Source organism: Phyllobates terribilis, unplaced genomic scaffold (genome assembly GCF_046119375.1).
Source record: "Phyllobates terribilis strain yellow unplaced genomic scaffold, ASM4611937v1 Scaffold_6__1_contigs__length_29720123, whole genome shotgun sequence".
NCBI classification, from domain to species: Eukaryota; Metazoa; Chordata; class Amphibia; order Anura; family Dendrobatidae; genus Phyllobates; species Phyllobates terribilis.
This window is the reverse complement of record NW_027362766.1, coordinates 10,231,556-10,246,561: the sequence shown is the minus strand read 5'-3', so window position 1 is coordinate 10,246,561 and position 15,006 is coordinate 10,231,556. Positions and strand designations below refer to the sequence as shown.

General features: G+C 56.6%; 1 protein-coding gene across 4 annotated transcripts in view; it reads right to left on the bottom strand.

The window, feature by feature from the left end:
• Positions 1 to 6,079: 6,079 nt before the first annotated feature.
• Positions 6,080 to 15,006, bottom strand: part of DENND4B (DENN domain containing 4B) — a 66,142-nt gene continuing 57,215 nt past the window's right edge. For 3 of the 4 annotated variants that reach the window (XM_073637361.1, XM_073637362.1, XM_073637363.1), the window contains exons 14-28: positions 14,849 to 14,988; positions 14,634 to 14,757; positions 14,356 to 14,562; positions 14,075 to 14,203; positions 13,363 to 13,534; positions 9,497 to 9,682; positions 8,968 to 9,386; positions 8,762 to 8,878; positions 8,507 to 8,682; positions 8,056 to 8,191; positions 7,740 to 7,982; positions 7,563 to 7,662; positions 7,307 to 7,475; positions 7,168 to 7,232; positions 6,080 to 7,082 (exon numbers count right to left, since the gene is read on the bottom strand). In XM_073637361.1, the coding sequence (XP_073493462.1) occupies positions 6,937 to 7,082; positions 7,168 to 7,232; positions 7,307 to 7,475; positions 7,563 to 7,662; positions 7,740 to 7,982; positions 8,056 to 8,191; positions 8,507 to 8,682; positions 8,762 to 8,878; positions 8,968 to 9,386; positions 9,497 to 9,682; positions 13,363 to 13,534; positions 14,075 to 14,203; positions 14,356 to 14,562; positions 14,634 to 14,757; positions 14,849 to 14,988 (2,529 nt within the window). In that variant the 3' untranslated portion in view covers positions 6,080 to 6,936. Of the gene's footprint in view, positions 7,083 to 7,167; positions 7,233 to 7,306; positions 7,476 to 7,562; positions 7,663 to 7,739; positions 7,983 to 8,055; positions 8,192 to 8,506; positions 8,683 to 8,761; positions 8,879 to 8,967; positions 9,387 to 9,496; positions 9,683 to 13,362; positions 13,535 to 14,074; positions 14,204 to 14,355; positions 14,563 to 14,633; positions 14,758 to 14,848; positions 14,989 to 15,006 lie in introns of those variants that run through there. The other variant, XR_012247142.1, reaches the window with a different exon arrangement.

Genomic DNA, 15,006 nt, shown 5'->3' with positions numbered 1-15,006 from the left:
GATCCTGTATTTATTAGTAGTCCCTCATTTATTTCCCTTACCGTCCACTAACATGACATACTCTGCTATACTGCACCGAACACTGGCTCTCCAGCTGTGAGATACGGCATCCTCACCTTATATAAACCTCCGTCATACCAGTCGCCACACTTCAATTCCTCCAACAGTGCCCCCTCCAGTGGTAACTCCAGTACTACTACCCTCAATATTACCGACAATGCAGCACTACATCACCAGTGCCACCAGTTACAAGATTCCTCTTGAATATTGTTAACCCCCAAATCCCAACAGTTCTGTTCCTCCTCTACGCTGGACTGACCCCCATAGACCATTGGCCATGCTACGCTCCTCCTCCAGGTCAGACTGCCCCCCATAGACCATTGGTCAGGCTATGCTCCTCCTCCAGGCCAGACTGACCCCCATAGACCATTGAACAGGCTCTGCTCCTCCTCCAGGTCAGACTGACCTCCATAGACCATAGGCCAGGCTCTGCTCCTCCTCCAAGCCAGACTGACCCCCATATACCATTGAACAGGCTCTGCTCCTCCTCCAGGTCAGACTGACCTCCATAGACCATAGGCCAGGCTCTGCTCCTCCTCCAGGCCAGACTGACCCCCATAGACCATTGGCTGGGCTCTGCTCTTCCTCTAGGCCAGACTGACCCCCACAGCCCATTGAACACGCTCTGCTCCTCCTCCAGGTCAGACTGACCCCCATAGACCATTGAACAGGCGCTGCTCCTCCTCCAGGTCAGACTGACCTCCATAGACCATAGGCCAGGCTCTGCTCCTCCTCCAGGCCAGACTGACCCCCATAGACCATTGGCTGGGCTCTGCTCTTCCTCTAGGCCAGACTGACCCCCACAGCCCATTGAACACGCTCTGCTCCTCCTCCAGGTCAGACTGACCCCCATAGACCATTGAACAGGCGCTGCTCCTCCTCCAGGTCAGACTGACCCCCATAGACCATTGAACAGGCGCTGCTCCTCCTCCAGGTCAGACTGACCCCCATAGACCATTGAACAGGCGCTGCTCCTCCTCCAGGTTAGACTGACCCCCATAGACCATTGAACACGCGCTGCTCCTCCTCCAGGTCAGACTGACCCCCTAGACCATTGGCCAGGCTCTGCTCCTCCTCCAGGCCAGACTGACCCCCATAGACCATTGAACAGGCTCTGCTCCTCCTCCAGGTCAGACTGACCTCCATAGACCATAGGCCAGGCTCTGCTCCTCCTCCAGGCCAGACTGACCCCCATAGACCATTGGCCAGGCTCCACTCCTCATCTAGGCCAGACTGACCCCCATAGACCATTGGCTGGGCTCTGCTCTTCCTCTAGGCCAGACTGACCCCCATAGACCATTGAACAGGCGCTGCTCCTCCTCCAGGTCAGACTGACCCCCTAGACCATAGGCCAGGCTCTGCTCCTCCTCCAGGTCAGACTGACATCCATAGACCAAAGGCCAGGCTCTGCTTCTTCTCCAGGCCAGACTGACCCCCATAGACCATTGGCCAGGCTCTGCTCCTCCTCCAGTCCAGACTGAGCCCCATACACCATTGGCCAGGCTCTGCTCCTCCTCCAGGTCAGACTGACCCCCATAGACCATTGAACAGGCTCTGCTCCTCTTCCAGGTCAGACTGACCCCCATAGACCATTGGTCGGTCTCTTCTCCTCCTCTAGACCAGACTGACCCCCACAGACCATTGGCCACACTCCGCTCCTCCTCCAGACCAGACTGAGCCCCATAGACCATTGAACAGGCTCTGCTCCTTCTCTAGGCATGACTAAGCCCCATAGACCATTGGCCAGGCTCTGCTCCTCCTCCAGGTCAGAGTGACCCCATAGATCATTAGCCAGGCTCTGCTCCTCCTCCAGGTCAGAGTGACCCCATAGATCATTGGCCAGGCTCTGCTCCTCCTCCAGGTCAGAGTGACCCCATAGATCATTGGCCAGGCTCTGCTCCTCCTCCAGGCCAGACTGACCCCCATAGACCATTGAACAGACTCTGCTCCTCCTCCAGGCCAGACTGACCCCCACAGCCCATTGAACAGGCTCTGCTCCTCCTCCAGGTCAGACTGACCCCCATAGACCATTGAACTGGCTCTGCTCCTCCTCCAGGCCAGACTGACCCCCATAGACCATTGAACAGACTCTGCTCCTCCTCCAGGTCAGACTAAGCCCCATAGACCATTGAACAGGCTCTGCTCCTTCTCTAGGCAAGACTAAGCCCCATAGACCATTGGCCAGGCTCTGCTCCTCCTCCAGGCCAGACTGAGCCCCATACACCATTGGGCAGGCTCTGCTCCTCCTCCACTGACCAGGCTCTGCTCCTCCTCTAGGCCAGACTGAACCTCATAGACCATTGACCAATCTGCTCCTCCTCCAGGTCAGACTGACCCCCATAGACCATTGAACAGGCTCTGCTCCTCCTCCAGGTCAGACTGACCCCCATAGACAATTGGTCAAGCTCTGCTCCTCCTCTAGGCCAGACTGACTCCCATAGACCATTAGCCAGGCTCTGCTCCTCCTCCAGGTCAGACTGACCCCCTAGACCATAGGCCAGGCTCTGCTCCTCCTCCAGGCCAGACTGACCCCCATAGACCATTGGCCAGGCTCTGCTCCTCCTCCAGGCCAGACTGAGCCCCATACACCATTGGCCAGGCTCTGCTCCTCCTCCAGGTCAGACTGACCCCCATAGACCATTGAACAGGCGCTGCTCCTCCTCCAGGTCAGACTGACCCTCTAGACCATAGGCCAGGCTCTGCTCCTCCTCCAGGTCAGACTGACCCCCATAGACCAAAGGCCAGGCTCTGCTTCTTCTCCAGGCCAGACTGACCCCCATATACCATTGGCCAGGCTCTGCTCCTCCTCCAGGCCAGACTGAGCCCCATACACCATTGGCCAGGCTCTGCTCCTCCTCCAGACCAGACTGACCCCATAGACCATCGAACAGGCTCTGCTCCTCCTCCAGGTCAGACTGACCTCCATAGACCATAGGCCAGGCTCTGCTCCTCCTCCAGGCCAGACTGACCCCCATAGACCATTGGCTAGGCTCTGCTCTTCCTCTAGGCCAGACTGACCCCCACAGCCCATTGAACAAGCTCTGCTCCTCCTCCAGGTCAGACTGACCCCCATAGACCATTGAACAGGCGCTGCTCCTCCTCCGGGTCAGACTGACCCCCATAGACCATTGAACAGGCGCTGCTCCTCCTCCAGGCCAGACTGACCCCCATAGACCATTGGCCAGGCTCTGCTCCTCCTCCAGGCCAGACTGACATCCATAGACCAAAGGCCAGGCTCTGCTTCTTCTCCAGGCCAGACTGACCCCCATACACCATTGAACAGGCTCTGCTCCTTCTCTAGGCAAGACTAAGCCCCATAGACCATTGGCCAGGCTCTGCTCCTCCTCCAGGTCAGAGTGACCCCATAGATCATTGGCCAGGCTCTGCTCCTCCTCCAGGTCAGAGTGACCCCATAGATCATTGGCCAGGCTCTGCTCCTCCTCTAGGTCAGACTGACCCCCACAGCCCATTGAACAGGCTCTGCTCCTCCTCCAGGTCAGACTGACCCCCATAGACCATTGAACTGGCTCTGCTCTTCCTCCAGGCCAGACTGACCCCCATAGACCATTGAACAGACTCTGCTCCTCCTCCAGGTCAGACTAAGCCCCATAGACCATTGAACAGGCTCTGCTCCTTCTCTAGGCAAGACTGAGCCCCATACACCATTGGGCAGGCTCTGCTCCTCCTCCACTGACCAGGCTCTGCTCCTCCTCTAGGCCAGACTGAACCTCATAGACCATTGACCAATCTGCTTCTCCTCCAGGTCACACTGACCCCCATAGACCATTGAACAGGCTCTGCTCCTCCTCCAGGTCAGACTGACCCCCATAGACAATTGGTCAAGCTCTGCTCCTCCTCCATGTCACACTGACCCCCATAGACCATTGGCCAGGCTCTGCTCCTCCTCGTCACACTGACCCCCATAGACCATTGACCAGGCTCTGCTCCTCCTCCAGGTCACACTGACCCTCATAGACCATTGGCCAGGCTCTGCTCCTCCTCCAGGTCACACTGATCCCCATAGACCATTGGCCAGGCTCTGCTCCTCCTCGTCACACTGACCCCCATAGACCATTGGCCAGGCTCTGCTCCTCGTCACACTGACCCCCATAGACCATTGGCCAGGCTCTGCTCCTCCTCCAGGTCACACTGACCCTCATAGACCATTGGCCAGGCTCTGCTCCTCCTCCAGGTCAGACTGACCCCCATAGACCATTGGTCGGTCTCTTCTCCTCCTCTAGGCCAGACTGACCCCCACAGACCATTTGCCACACTCCGCTCCTCCTCCAGGCCAGACTGAGCCCCATAGACCATTGGCCAGGCTCTGCTCCTCCTCCACTGACCAGGTTCTGCTCCTCCTCTAGGCCAGACTGAACCTCATAGACCACTTGCCAGGCTATGCTCCTCCTCCAGGTCAGACTGACCCCCATAGACCATTGGCCACACTCCGCTCCTCCTCCAGGCCAGACTGAGCCCCATACACCATTTGCCAGGCTCTGCTCCTCCTCCACTGACCAGGCTCTGCTCCTCCTCTAGGCCAGACTGAACCTCAGACCATTGGCCAGGCTCTGCTCCTCCTCTAGGCCAGATTGAACCTCATAGACCACTTGCCAGGCTCTGCTCCTCCTCCAGGTCAGACTGACCCCCATCGACCATTGAACACGCTCTGCTCCTCCCCCAGGTCAGACTGACCCCCGTAGACCATTGAACAGGCTCTGCTCCTCCTCTAGGCAAGACTAAGCCCCATAGACCATTGGCCAGGCTCTGCTCCTCCTCTAGGTCAGACTGACCCCCACAGCCTATTGAACAGACTCTGCTCCTCCTCCAGGTCAGACTGACCCCCATAGACCATTGAACTGGCTCTGCTCCTCCTCTAGGCCAGACGGACTCCCATAGACCATTGGCCAGGCTCTGTTCCTCCTCCAGGTCAGACTGACCCCCCCATAGACCATTGGTCAGGCTATGCTCCTCCTCCAGGCCAGACTGAGCCCCATAGACCATTGGCCAGGCTATGCTACTCCTCCAGGCCAGACTGAGCCCCATAGACCATTGGCCAGGCTCTGCTCCTCCTCCAGGTCAGACTGACCCCCATAGACCATTTAACAGGCTCTGCTCCTCCTCCAGGTCAGACTGACCCCCATAGACCATTGGTCGGTCTCTTCTCCTCCTCTAGGCCAGACTGACCCCCACAGACCATTTGCCACACTCCACTCCTCCTCCAGGCCAGACTGAGCCCCATAGACCATTGGCCAGGCTCTGCTTCTCCTCCAGGTCAGACTGACCCCCATAGACCATTGGTCGGTCTCTTCTCCTCCTCTAGGCCAGACTGACCCCCACAGACCATTTGCCACACTCCACTCCTCCTCCAGGCCAGACTGAGCCCCATAGACCATTGGCCAGGCTCTGCTTCTCCTCCAGGTCAGACTGACCCCCATAGACCATTGGTCGGTCTCTTCTCCTCCTCTAAGCCAGACTGACCCCGATAGACCATTGGCCGGGCTCTGCTCCTCCTCTAAGCCAGACTGACCCCCATAGACCATTGGCCACGCTCCGCTCGTCTAGGCCAGACTGACCCCCATAGACCATTGGCCAGGCTCTGCTCCTCCTCCAGGTCAGACTGACCCCCATAGACCATTGGTCGGACTCTGCTCCTCTTCTAGACCAGACTGACCCCCACTGGCCACGCTCTGCTCCTCCTCCAGGTCAGACTGACCCCCATAGACCATTGAACAGGCTCTGCTCCTCCGCCAGGCCAGACTGACCCCCATAGACCATTGAACAGGCTCTGCTCCTCCTCCAGGCAAGACTGACCCCCATAGACCATTGGCCAGGCTCTGCTCCTCCTCCAGGTCAGACAGACCCCCATAGACCATTAACCGGTTCTGCTTCTTTAGGCTGACAGACACCATGCTTGGGGTTACAGGTATTATTACAACCGGTCACATTCTGTGAGAGTGGTGAATATTTTATTAACCCTCTATTTCCCCATTGATGATCGACAAAAACGGAACAAAGTTGCTTCAGTGAATGAAGCAAACAATTTTATTTCCAGTAACCCTAGCCCCGTCCTACATACAAACGAGCACTATGGGTGACTAACGATGCCGGACGGCCTCCCCCGCCCCGTCTATACGTGCAGCGGGGATTAAAAACAGCAAAAAAAACACAAAAAATAGAAACGATAAAAAATTATATCATCTATACATCAACTGGTTATAAAATAATGGACGAAAATAATTAAAAAATGCTACAGGCGCCGAGGTCTCCACAGCTCAGTCATGTGACCCGTGGCCCTCCGGATACATAATACTGGATGCCTCAAAACACTGTACGGTAAACACAAGGACCCCAGGGGCCACATAAATAAATAACAAAATATACACCTCTGTAACACTGATGGTGTCCTGCGGGGGGCGCTGCTCCCCCAATCCGGAAATGTAAAACACAGTGGAACTAGGCTACAATGGGTGTGCGCCTGCCCTGGGAGACAGAAGAACCACGCAGCTCGAGTACAGACGTGGCCATAGCGGACGGTATCTTTGGAAGACGGACCCTTGGCAGTAATGGGAGGAGGTAAAAAAGAAAACTCTTTGGCGCCTGTGATTAACCCCCTCTAACGCCCGGTGCAGGGTCTGGGGCTCCTGGCGGGGGTCGGGCACCGGTTGGCACACATCTGATGAGATGCGAGAAGTGCTGGCAGCTGTCACTCTGCCCAGCCGGTGAGAGGGTGGAGAGCGAGGACAGGAGGGGGTGGCAGGCGCAGAATGCCGGCACGGTGCCTGTGAGAAGATGACGGTGCTGCCCGCCTCCACGCGCGCACAGTCTCTGACTAGAACGGAGACTGTGCTCCATATTGCACTTTCCACGCAGCGAGGCCTAGCACTCCAGGGTTGCGCCAAAGGTCTTGCGGCAGTCCAAGGCTTTGGCGCTGGGGAGCTGAGCCCGCCGTCTGCGCAGTTCCTCCTTTCCCAGGGAGTTGCCCAGCTTCTTACACGCCATCTTGTATCGGCTGTCAAACGCAGCTGCAGGTTACAAAAGGGATCTATAGATTAGAGGGCACCTACAGCTCCGCATGGACCCCATCCTCAGACGTGACCAGTCACTCACCTACATCCATGTGCTCCCTCCCCAGGGCGGCCATCGTCAGGAGCAGCGTCTCGCGGTAGATCCCCCTGTCGGAGGAGGGCAGGACACGGGTTGGAGGCAGGATGCAGTGAGGTGGAGCCCCCCTTTAATGATAACCTACCTCTGGATGATCTGTGGCGGGGAGTTCTGCTCCTGGAGGACATTTAATAGCAGCTGAATTGCTTTATGGACTTCGAAGAGCCCAATGAAGTTCAGGATCTTTTCCAGGAACTCCAGGGTGAAGGGGTGAGAGTGGGAGCGCCAGCCGTGCAGGTGATTGGGGAGGTTTCCTGTGCAGGACACAACACTCAAGTTTATGGGAACCTGACCACCAGGTGGCGCTGCTCCATTGCATCCTAAGGGAGTCATTTACTTACGGTGAAGCTTCCACAGGGCGTACATGGGAGGCCAGCGGTCAGGGTCTTGCAGCAGGACATCCCATAATAATCGCACTCTGACGTGCGGATGGTCCATAACCTGCAGGGCAGGAGATCCAGTCAGTGATACCTCGGTGCCCTCTTTAGTGACCAGCCACCACCCGGCCTGATGCCCACCTGTGCAGACAGCTGTACATGCTTTGAAGCCAAAACGAGCTGCGGGAGGTTACTGGGCAGTGCCAGGCGCCGGAAATACCAGACTAGATTCCAGTAGATGATGGGATGGCTGTCCACCAGCTCCGGTTGGGACAGGAAATCGCCGCCCTCGTTCTCCAGCAGGCTCTCCATCTCTTTGCGGAGGACCAATGGGCAGAGATACGCCACTGTCACCATCTCAGAGGTCACGTCGCTGGCGCTGTGCTGATGGGAGGGAAACAGAATGAAGAAAAGGGACTGATGTCCGCTCTGCCAGCGGGGATGCCCGGCAATGTACCTGGACCTGAGGGAAGCCATTACACATGACACGAGACCCATCCTCGTCCAGCACCAGACACTGGTAGCGGTCGCTTAACACAGGGCCGCGGCTCACAGCGCCTCCATCCGTGGCCGCCTCACAGGGGTCCTCAGCGCTGCCAACACAGAGGGCGAGATAATGAACAGCTACAGGCAATATGAATATTAGGGCTTTGCCCCCTATAGCACGCACATTGGGCGCAGCCAAGCATCTGGTGCGGACACCTTTAGGTGCCTCCAATGGCCGCTAGGCTATGCCTATGGGTACAGAACATATACATTGCTTTCCCGTTATATGACTGCAGCATACAAGGGGTTAAAAGACAGAAAACTGTGGCCCGATGGCTGTACACCATTACGGCACGGATCGTCCGGAGACTACAAGCCCTGGATCAGAGCAGTACCCCAGAGAGGGGTGCGCCCGCCCTCACCTACGCGGTCTCTGCAGGTCGGTGATCTTGACATTCAGGAAGGGCACAAAGTGTTGTCCGCAGAACGTACATGCCGTCTTCAGGTTGGAGTCATCAGACGTCCAGCCGGCCATGATGTCCTCATCGTAGATCAGAGAGTGACAGGCGGGACACAGGGAGCAGCTGGACAGCAGGACCTAAGGAGCGGGAAAGGAGCGGTCATGTGGCGGGGTCAGCAGCAGCGACAGCTGGTGTCCTTACAGACGTGACACCCACCTCCACAGCGGCCACGTCCTGGCCGCCATCCAACAGACGCTCCGTGGACTTATGGATCGCAAAGTTGCAGACTGAGGCATCGGAGGAGTCGGCCTCGCTTCCCAGGGACACCGAGCTCTGGAAGAAGAATGAGCGGGATTCTAACTCCCACCATCAGAAAGTGAGACCCCCCCCTATAATCCACGACTACTGCAGCAGCAGCCCACCTCCGAGGCAGAGGACTCAGGTCTCCTGTGGCCCCTCCAGCCAGAGTTGTGCTCCAACACTAGAGGATGAGGAGCCTCGGACACACTGCCGGTCTTCCGCAGTAATGAGGTCCTGGACGGCTTCCTGGAGGGGGTGAGCAGCTGCTGGATCTTCCCGGCCAGGCTCCGTCTCCGCACCCCATCCCTGCAGCTACTGCCGCTGCTGCTGCCCACGTCGTCCCGGCTCCTGCTGACAGTGGAGCTCTCGGTCAGGAGCAGCTCGGAGTCATCGGATGTGACCGTCCCGCTGCCCGTGCCGTCCGTGACAAAGCTGACATTGGATAAGCTCCCGTTTTCTGAGGGTCCGAGAATCAGCGGCACCTCACCAGCTCTGGTGTCCGGATCTATGGGAACCGATTCCACCTCCAGATCCTCCATCACTATGGAAAAAAAAAACACATGGTGGTAATAGAACAGCTCCCGTTACTTAAAGGGAAACTCCATCCACACTGATGACCCCATAATGCACTGTGCTCAGCCTGTCACTTACGGTGCGTCACCCCCAGCTCCAGCATACAGGCGTCACTCCGCGTACAGCTCACGCTCCAGCTCTTCACCAGTTTCCCCATAGGGCTGCCCTCCGGACCCCGACTCGGATGCCCAGCCCAAGTGGTCTGTCGCAGCAGGCTGAGCCGTGGGGGGTGGTCTCCAGAGCAGCTGCTGTGTGTCCAGGTATCTGCAGAGCATCACACCCCACAGATAAGTCATCAGGTGGTGAATTCATGGGGAAGCGACGTCCCCCTCCGTACGTTACACCCCACAATCAGGGGGGGCAGCGACGTCCCCTCCGGACGTTACACCCCACAATCAGGGGGGGCAGCGACGTCCCCTCCGTACGTTACACCCCACAATCAGGGGGGGCACCGACATCCCCTCCGTACGTTACACCCCACAATCAGGGGGGAAGCGACGTACCCCTCCGGACGTTACACCCCACAATCAGGGGGGGCAGCGACGTCCCCTCCGTACGTTACACCCCACAATCAGGGGGGAAGCGATGTACCCCTCCGTACGTTACACCCCACAATCCTCCGTAAGTTACACCCCACAATCGTGGAGGCAGCGACGCCCCCTCCGTAAGTTACACCCCACAATCGTGGAGGCAGCGACGTCCCCTTCCGTACGATACACCCCACAATCGTGGAGGCAGTGACGTCCCCTTCCGTACGATACACCCCACAATCGTGGAGGCAGCGACGTACCCTCCGTACGTTACACCCCACAATCGTGGGGGCAGCGACGCCCCCTCCGTAAGTTACACCCCACAATTGTGGAGGCAGCGACGTCCCCTCCGTAAGTTACACCCCACAATCGTGGAGGCAGCGACGTCCCCTTCCGTACGATACACCCCACAATCGTGGAGGCAGTGACGTCCCCTTCCGTACGATACACCCCACAATCGTGGAGGCAGCGACGTACCCTCCGTACGTTACACCCCACAATCGTGGAGGCAGCGACGTCCCCTCCGTACGTTACACCCCACAATCGTGGAGGCAGCGACGTACCCTCCGTACGTTACACCCCACAATCGTGGAGGCAGCGACGTCCCCTCCGTACGTTACACCCCACAATCGTGGAGGCAGCGACGTCCCCTCCATACGTTACACCCCACAATCGTGGAGGCAGCGACGTCCCCTCCGTACGTTACACCCCACAATCGTGGAGGCAGCGACATCCCCTCCGTAAGTTACACCCCACAATCGTGGAGGCAGCGACGTCCCCTCCGTACGTTACACCCCACAATCGTGGAGGCAGCGACGTCCCCTCCGTACGTTACACTCCACAATCGTGGAGGCAGCGACGTCCCCTCCGTACGTTACACCCCACAATCGTGGAGGCAGCGACGCCCCCTCCGTACGTTACACCCCACAATCGTGGAGGCAGCGACGTCCCCTCCGTACGTTACACCCCACAATCGTGGAGGCAGCGACGTCCCCTCCGTACGTTACACCCCACAATCGTGGAGGCAGCGACGTCCCCTCCGTAAGTTACACCCCACAATCGTGGAGGCAGCGACGTCCCCTCCGTAAGTTACACCCCACAATCGTGGAGGCAGCGACGTCCCCTCCGTACGTTACACCCCACAATCGTGGAGGCAGCGACGCCCCCTCCGTACGTTACACCCCACAATCGTGGAGGCAGCGACGCCCCCTCCGTACGTTACACCCCACAATCGTGGAGGCAGCGACGCCCCCTCTGTATGTTACACCCCACAATCAGAGGGGAAGTGATATCCCTTCCGTATGTTACACCCCACAATTACAGGGCCAGCTATGTCCACACCATACACTACACCATACAGTGGATATAAAAAGTCTACACAGCCCAAGTTTTTCTCATGTAAATATATTCGTACCAAGAATTATTTCCGGACTTTTTTCCTCTTAAATGTCGACCATAATCTGCACAAATCCCTTAAGAAACAAAATGAGGGTGAAAATGAAAATAGCTAAATGTGAGGAGCTGGCCACGGACTAAAGACTACTGGACCAGTGAACGTAGAGCAGAGTCCACGGCTTTAAGGGATGCAGACTTTTTCCAGCACGGAGCACCGGTTATGTCGATCTTGTTGCGTTTATTAGAGATTTGCTTGCACGTCAGTTTAAGGTGCAGAAATCTCTCCTGGAAAGTGTTCAGCCTCAAGAATCAAGCAGAGGAAGAAGTGCTGGCTGGATCTTATGTATATACAAGGCCAGACACAAGATTAGCAATCAGGAAAAGCAATTATCCCATTACTCTCCTCAGTGTCTCATGGGCCTCAACTGAGCCATTGTTTCATAGGAGACTGATTGTTGACTCTTGTTGTATGTTAATTTGTGAATGCCTGCTGAGTACACCTCCTATTAGCCCCTGCAGTGTACTAATCTACACAATTTAGGACACAAATGCAGGTTAATTCAACAATGGGGGATTACCTACCCCCAATCCTGTGGGAGAATGTCCTGAATGTGAGCTGTGGGTAAAAAGTCTATGGCTCTCTCTCTGCAGACGGACTCTTCAGGAACAGCTAAGGGAACACAGATCTGCTCCACTGCCCATCACTGAAGCCACAAAGACGTTAAGAGAACCTGGGTCACCTGGTCGCATACCTCACAGTGCTCACTCAGCCGCCTAAGCTTGCCGCTACCTCCTCTGTGTGGGTGCCCAGCAAAAGCTGGGTGCTACTCGTTGGGAGTAGTTGGCTCTGGAAGCCCTGAAGTCGCAGATGTTCTAATCCCCGGCGGGCCAGCGGAAAGGTGAGACACTGTCATTTGCACCATCTGGTGTACTTGCTGGGAATGTACTATATGTTGTTGCTGGCTGGAGCTGGACACAAGTGCTACGGTCATGGTATCCATCATCTGGAGAAGTATGGACTCTGATTGCAGACTACAGCTGCGAGAGATACAAAAGCTGTGGGCCAACCAAAAGTTGGGAGACCGCCAGTTACAGGGGCAGTGGAACTATCACCCCCCGGATGGGATCTTTTGGACTGGGGGCATTGCATTATGGCCGCTTTAATAACATGGACATAAGGAATAAAACCCACAACTTCAGATCTTCACATTAAATAAACTACAATAACGTGGTTGCGTAAGTGTGCACGCTCTCCTATAATTGTGGTTTGGCTCAGAATCAGCCGATCACATTTCCCCCCCATGTTACACAGTAGTCAGTGTTCGGCCGCCGTCATTTACAGCGATTCTGATTAACCCAAGAGAAAGTGTCGCTGATCTAGGAGGATTTTCCTGACATTTTCTGGCCTGTAAACAGCTGACAACACAGCAAAGGATCTAGCTGTGGAAAGTTGTCAGTCAAGAGAAGGTACAAACACATTTCCCGGGGATCAGATCTACCATGGACACTGAAGATGTCATCAAGAGGCCTAAACATGGCACAAAAGTGACATTAACGAGAACTGGACGTCCCTTAAAAATTGACAAGAAGAAAATGCTGCCAGAAATTCACAGGGGACTACAACTAAGTTTTCGTGGAAGGGTGAGCAGATTTATGCAATCACATTAGTTTACTTCTTTCCACTAAAGTGATTTCTGTTTGTTTCTTGCTGGATTTGTACAGAATATGGGCGACATTAAAGGGGAAAAAGTCCTGAAATGTTTCTTCCTGGTAGGATTATTTACATGACACAGACCTGGGATTTGACAGAGGCGTGTAGACTTTGTATATCCCCATATCAGGACAGGAGTGATGTCACCCAGCAGTGGTCAGTTCTCCATAACAACAGGTGAATAATATCCAGTCCTCCCTGGGTTTATATTACTCTATAGTGACACATGGCAGCCACCTCCATCCAGCGTCGCACCACCGCCATTAACTGCTTTGGACTCGGGTCAGTGATCTGGGAGGGGCCCTCACCTCTTGATCTGTTTTTTGACAAGTCCTCACTTGGTGGGGGAGTCTTGGACCCCAGAGGACGGTGACGGAGGGGCTGACGAAACTGGGCGGCTCCCATGACCACGTTCCGCAGTTTAGCCCAGCGCAGCCGGCCGCTCTGACTGCTGGACGGCCACTTACTCTCCAGCACGGCCTGTGGAGGACACAGAGCAGTGAGTACATAGGACGAAATACCCCCAAATCACACGGAGGTCTCCCAACCATCACATCACGCAGCTACCACACCACATCGGGGTCCCCCCACATCACACGGCTACCCCACCACATCGGGGTCCCCCCACATCACACGGCTACCCCACCACATCGAGGTCCCCCCACATCACACGGCTACCCCACCACATCGGGGTCCCCCCACATCACACGGCTACCCAACCACATCGGGGTCCCCCCACATCACACGGCTACCCCACCACATCGGGGTCCCCCCACATCACACGGCTACCCCACCACATCGGGGTCCCCCCACATCACACGGCTACCCCACCACATCGGGGTCCCCCCACATCACACGGCTACCCCACCACATGGGGGTCCCCCCACATCACACGGCTACCCCACCACATCGGGGTCCCCCTCATCACGGCTACCCCACCACATCGGGGTCCCCCCACATCACACGGCTACCCCACCACATCGGGGTCCCCCCACATTGGGGTGCCCCAGCAGCATGCACCTTATTGTAGTAGCCATAGGTGATGGCGTTAGGGACAATCCCCGCTTTCCTCATCTCCAGCATGACCCGCACCGCCAGCACCGGCTCCCCGTACTGACCGCACAGCTGCATCAGGATACGGTAACACACCTGCAGGGGGAGAAATGATGTTAGGACGGACTGTAGGTGGCGCCACAGGAATGTAGCAGTAGCCTTGGAGATCCACTGTGGATGATGGGGGTGCATCTCCTGAGCCCACACTGTATTGGGGTCTTACCGCCCACCATCATCCCCCCACTCACCTCATCAGGTAAAACCACGTTCTTGGTCTCCATCTGTTTTAGCGCGTCGTACGCAGTCTGCAGAGCTTGCACCTTGCAGACCGTCGCCCTGACAAACGTGGGCAGGTAGATGAACCACAGGCCGTAGCAGTGCCCCAGAAGGCACTTGGCCCACATCTCGGGCATGGAGGAGTAGATATGGGCCACACGCTGAGCAGACTTAATCTCCTGAAAGACAGAAGGCAGAAAGTCAGGACCAGAGAGAGGAGGAAATGACCGGCATTAACCCCTTCCTTCACCTGCTTGGTTCGTCGCGGAGCCGGACTGCTGGGGGCGCTGGTTTTGAGTTGACTCGCTGGCGCCATGAGGGAGTCCTGCGGCAGCTCAAACAAATCTCTCTGGAGAGGGGGAAAACTCTCGTACCTGTGAGGGGAGACGTACAGGGAAGTCTCAGCAGGGGAGCGTTGTATCAGGGGGGTGGGATATAAGGGTGGGGGGGATACAAAGGGCTGACTTGTATCGCGCCGGAGGTTCTGATCCATTTAGGTCCATCGGCTCCTCTGCTGGCATGATAAACACGGTGTGCTCACTGCGATGGGACTCATCCAGCTCCACCAGGTGCAAATCTTCCATCTTCTCCCCGTCCACCTGCACCTAAGGCGCACAATTTGG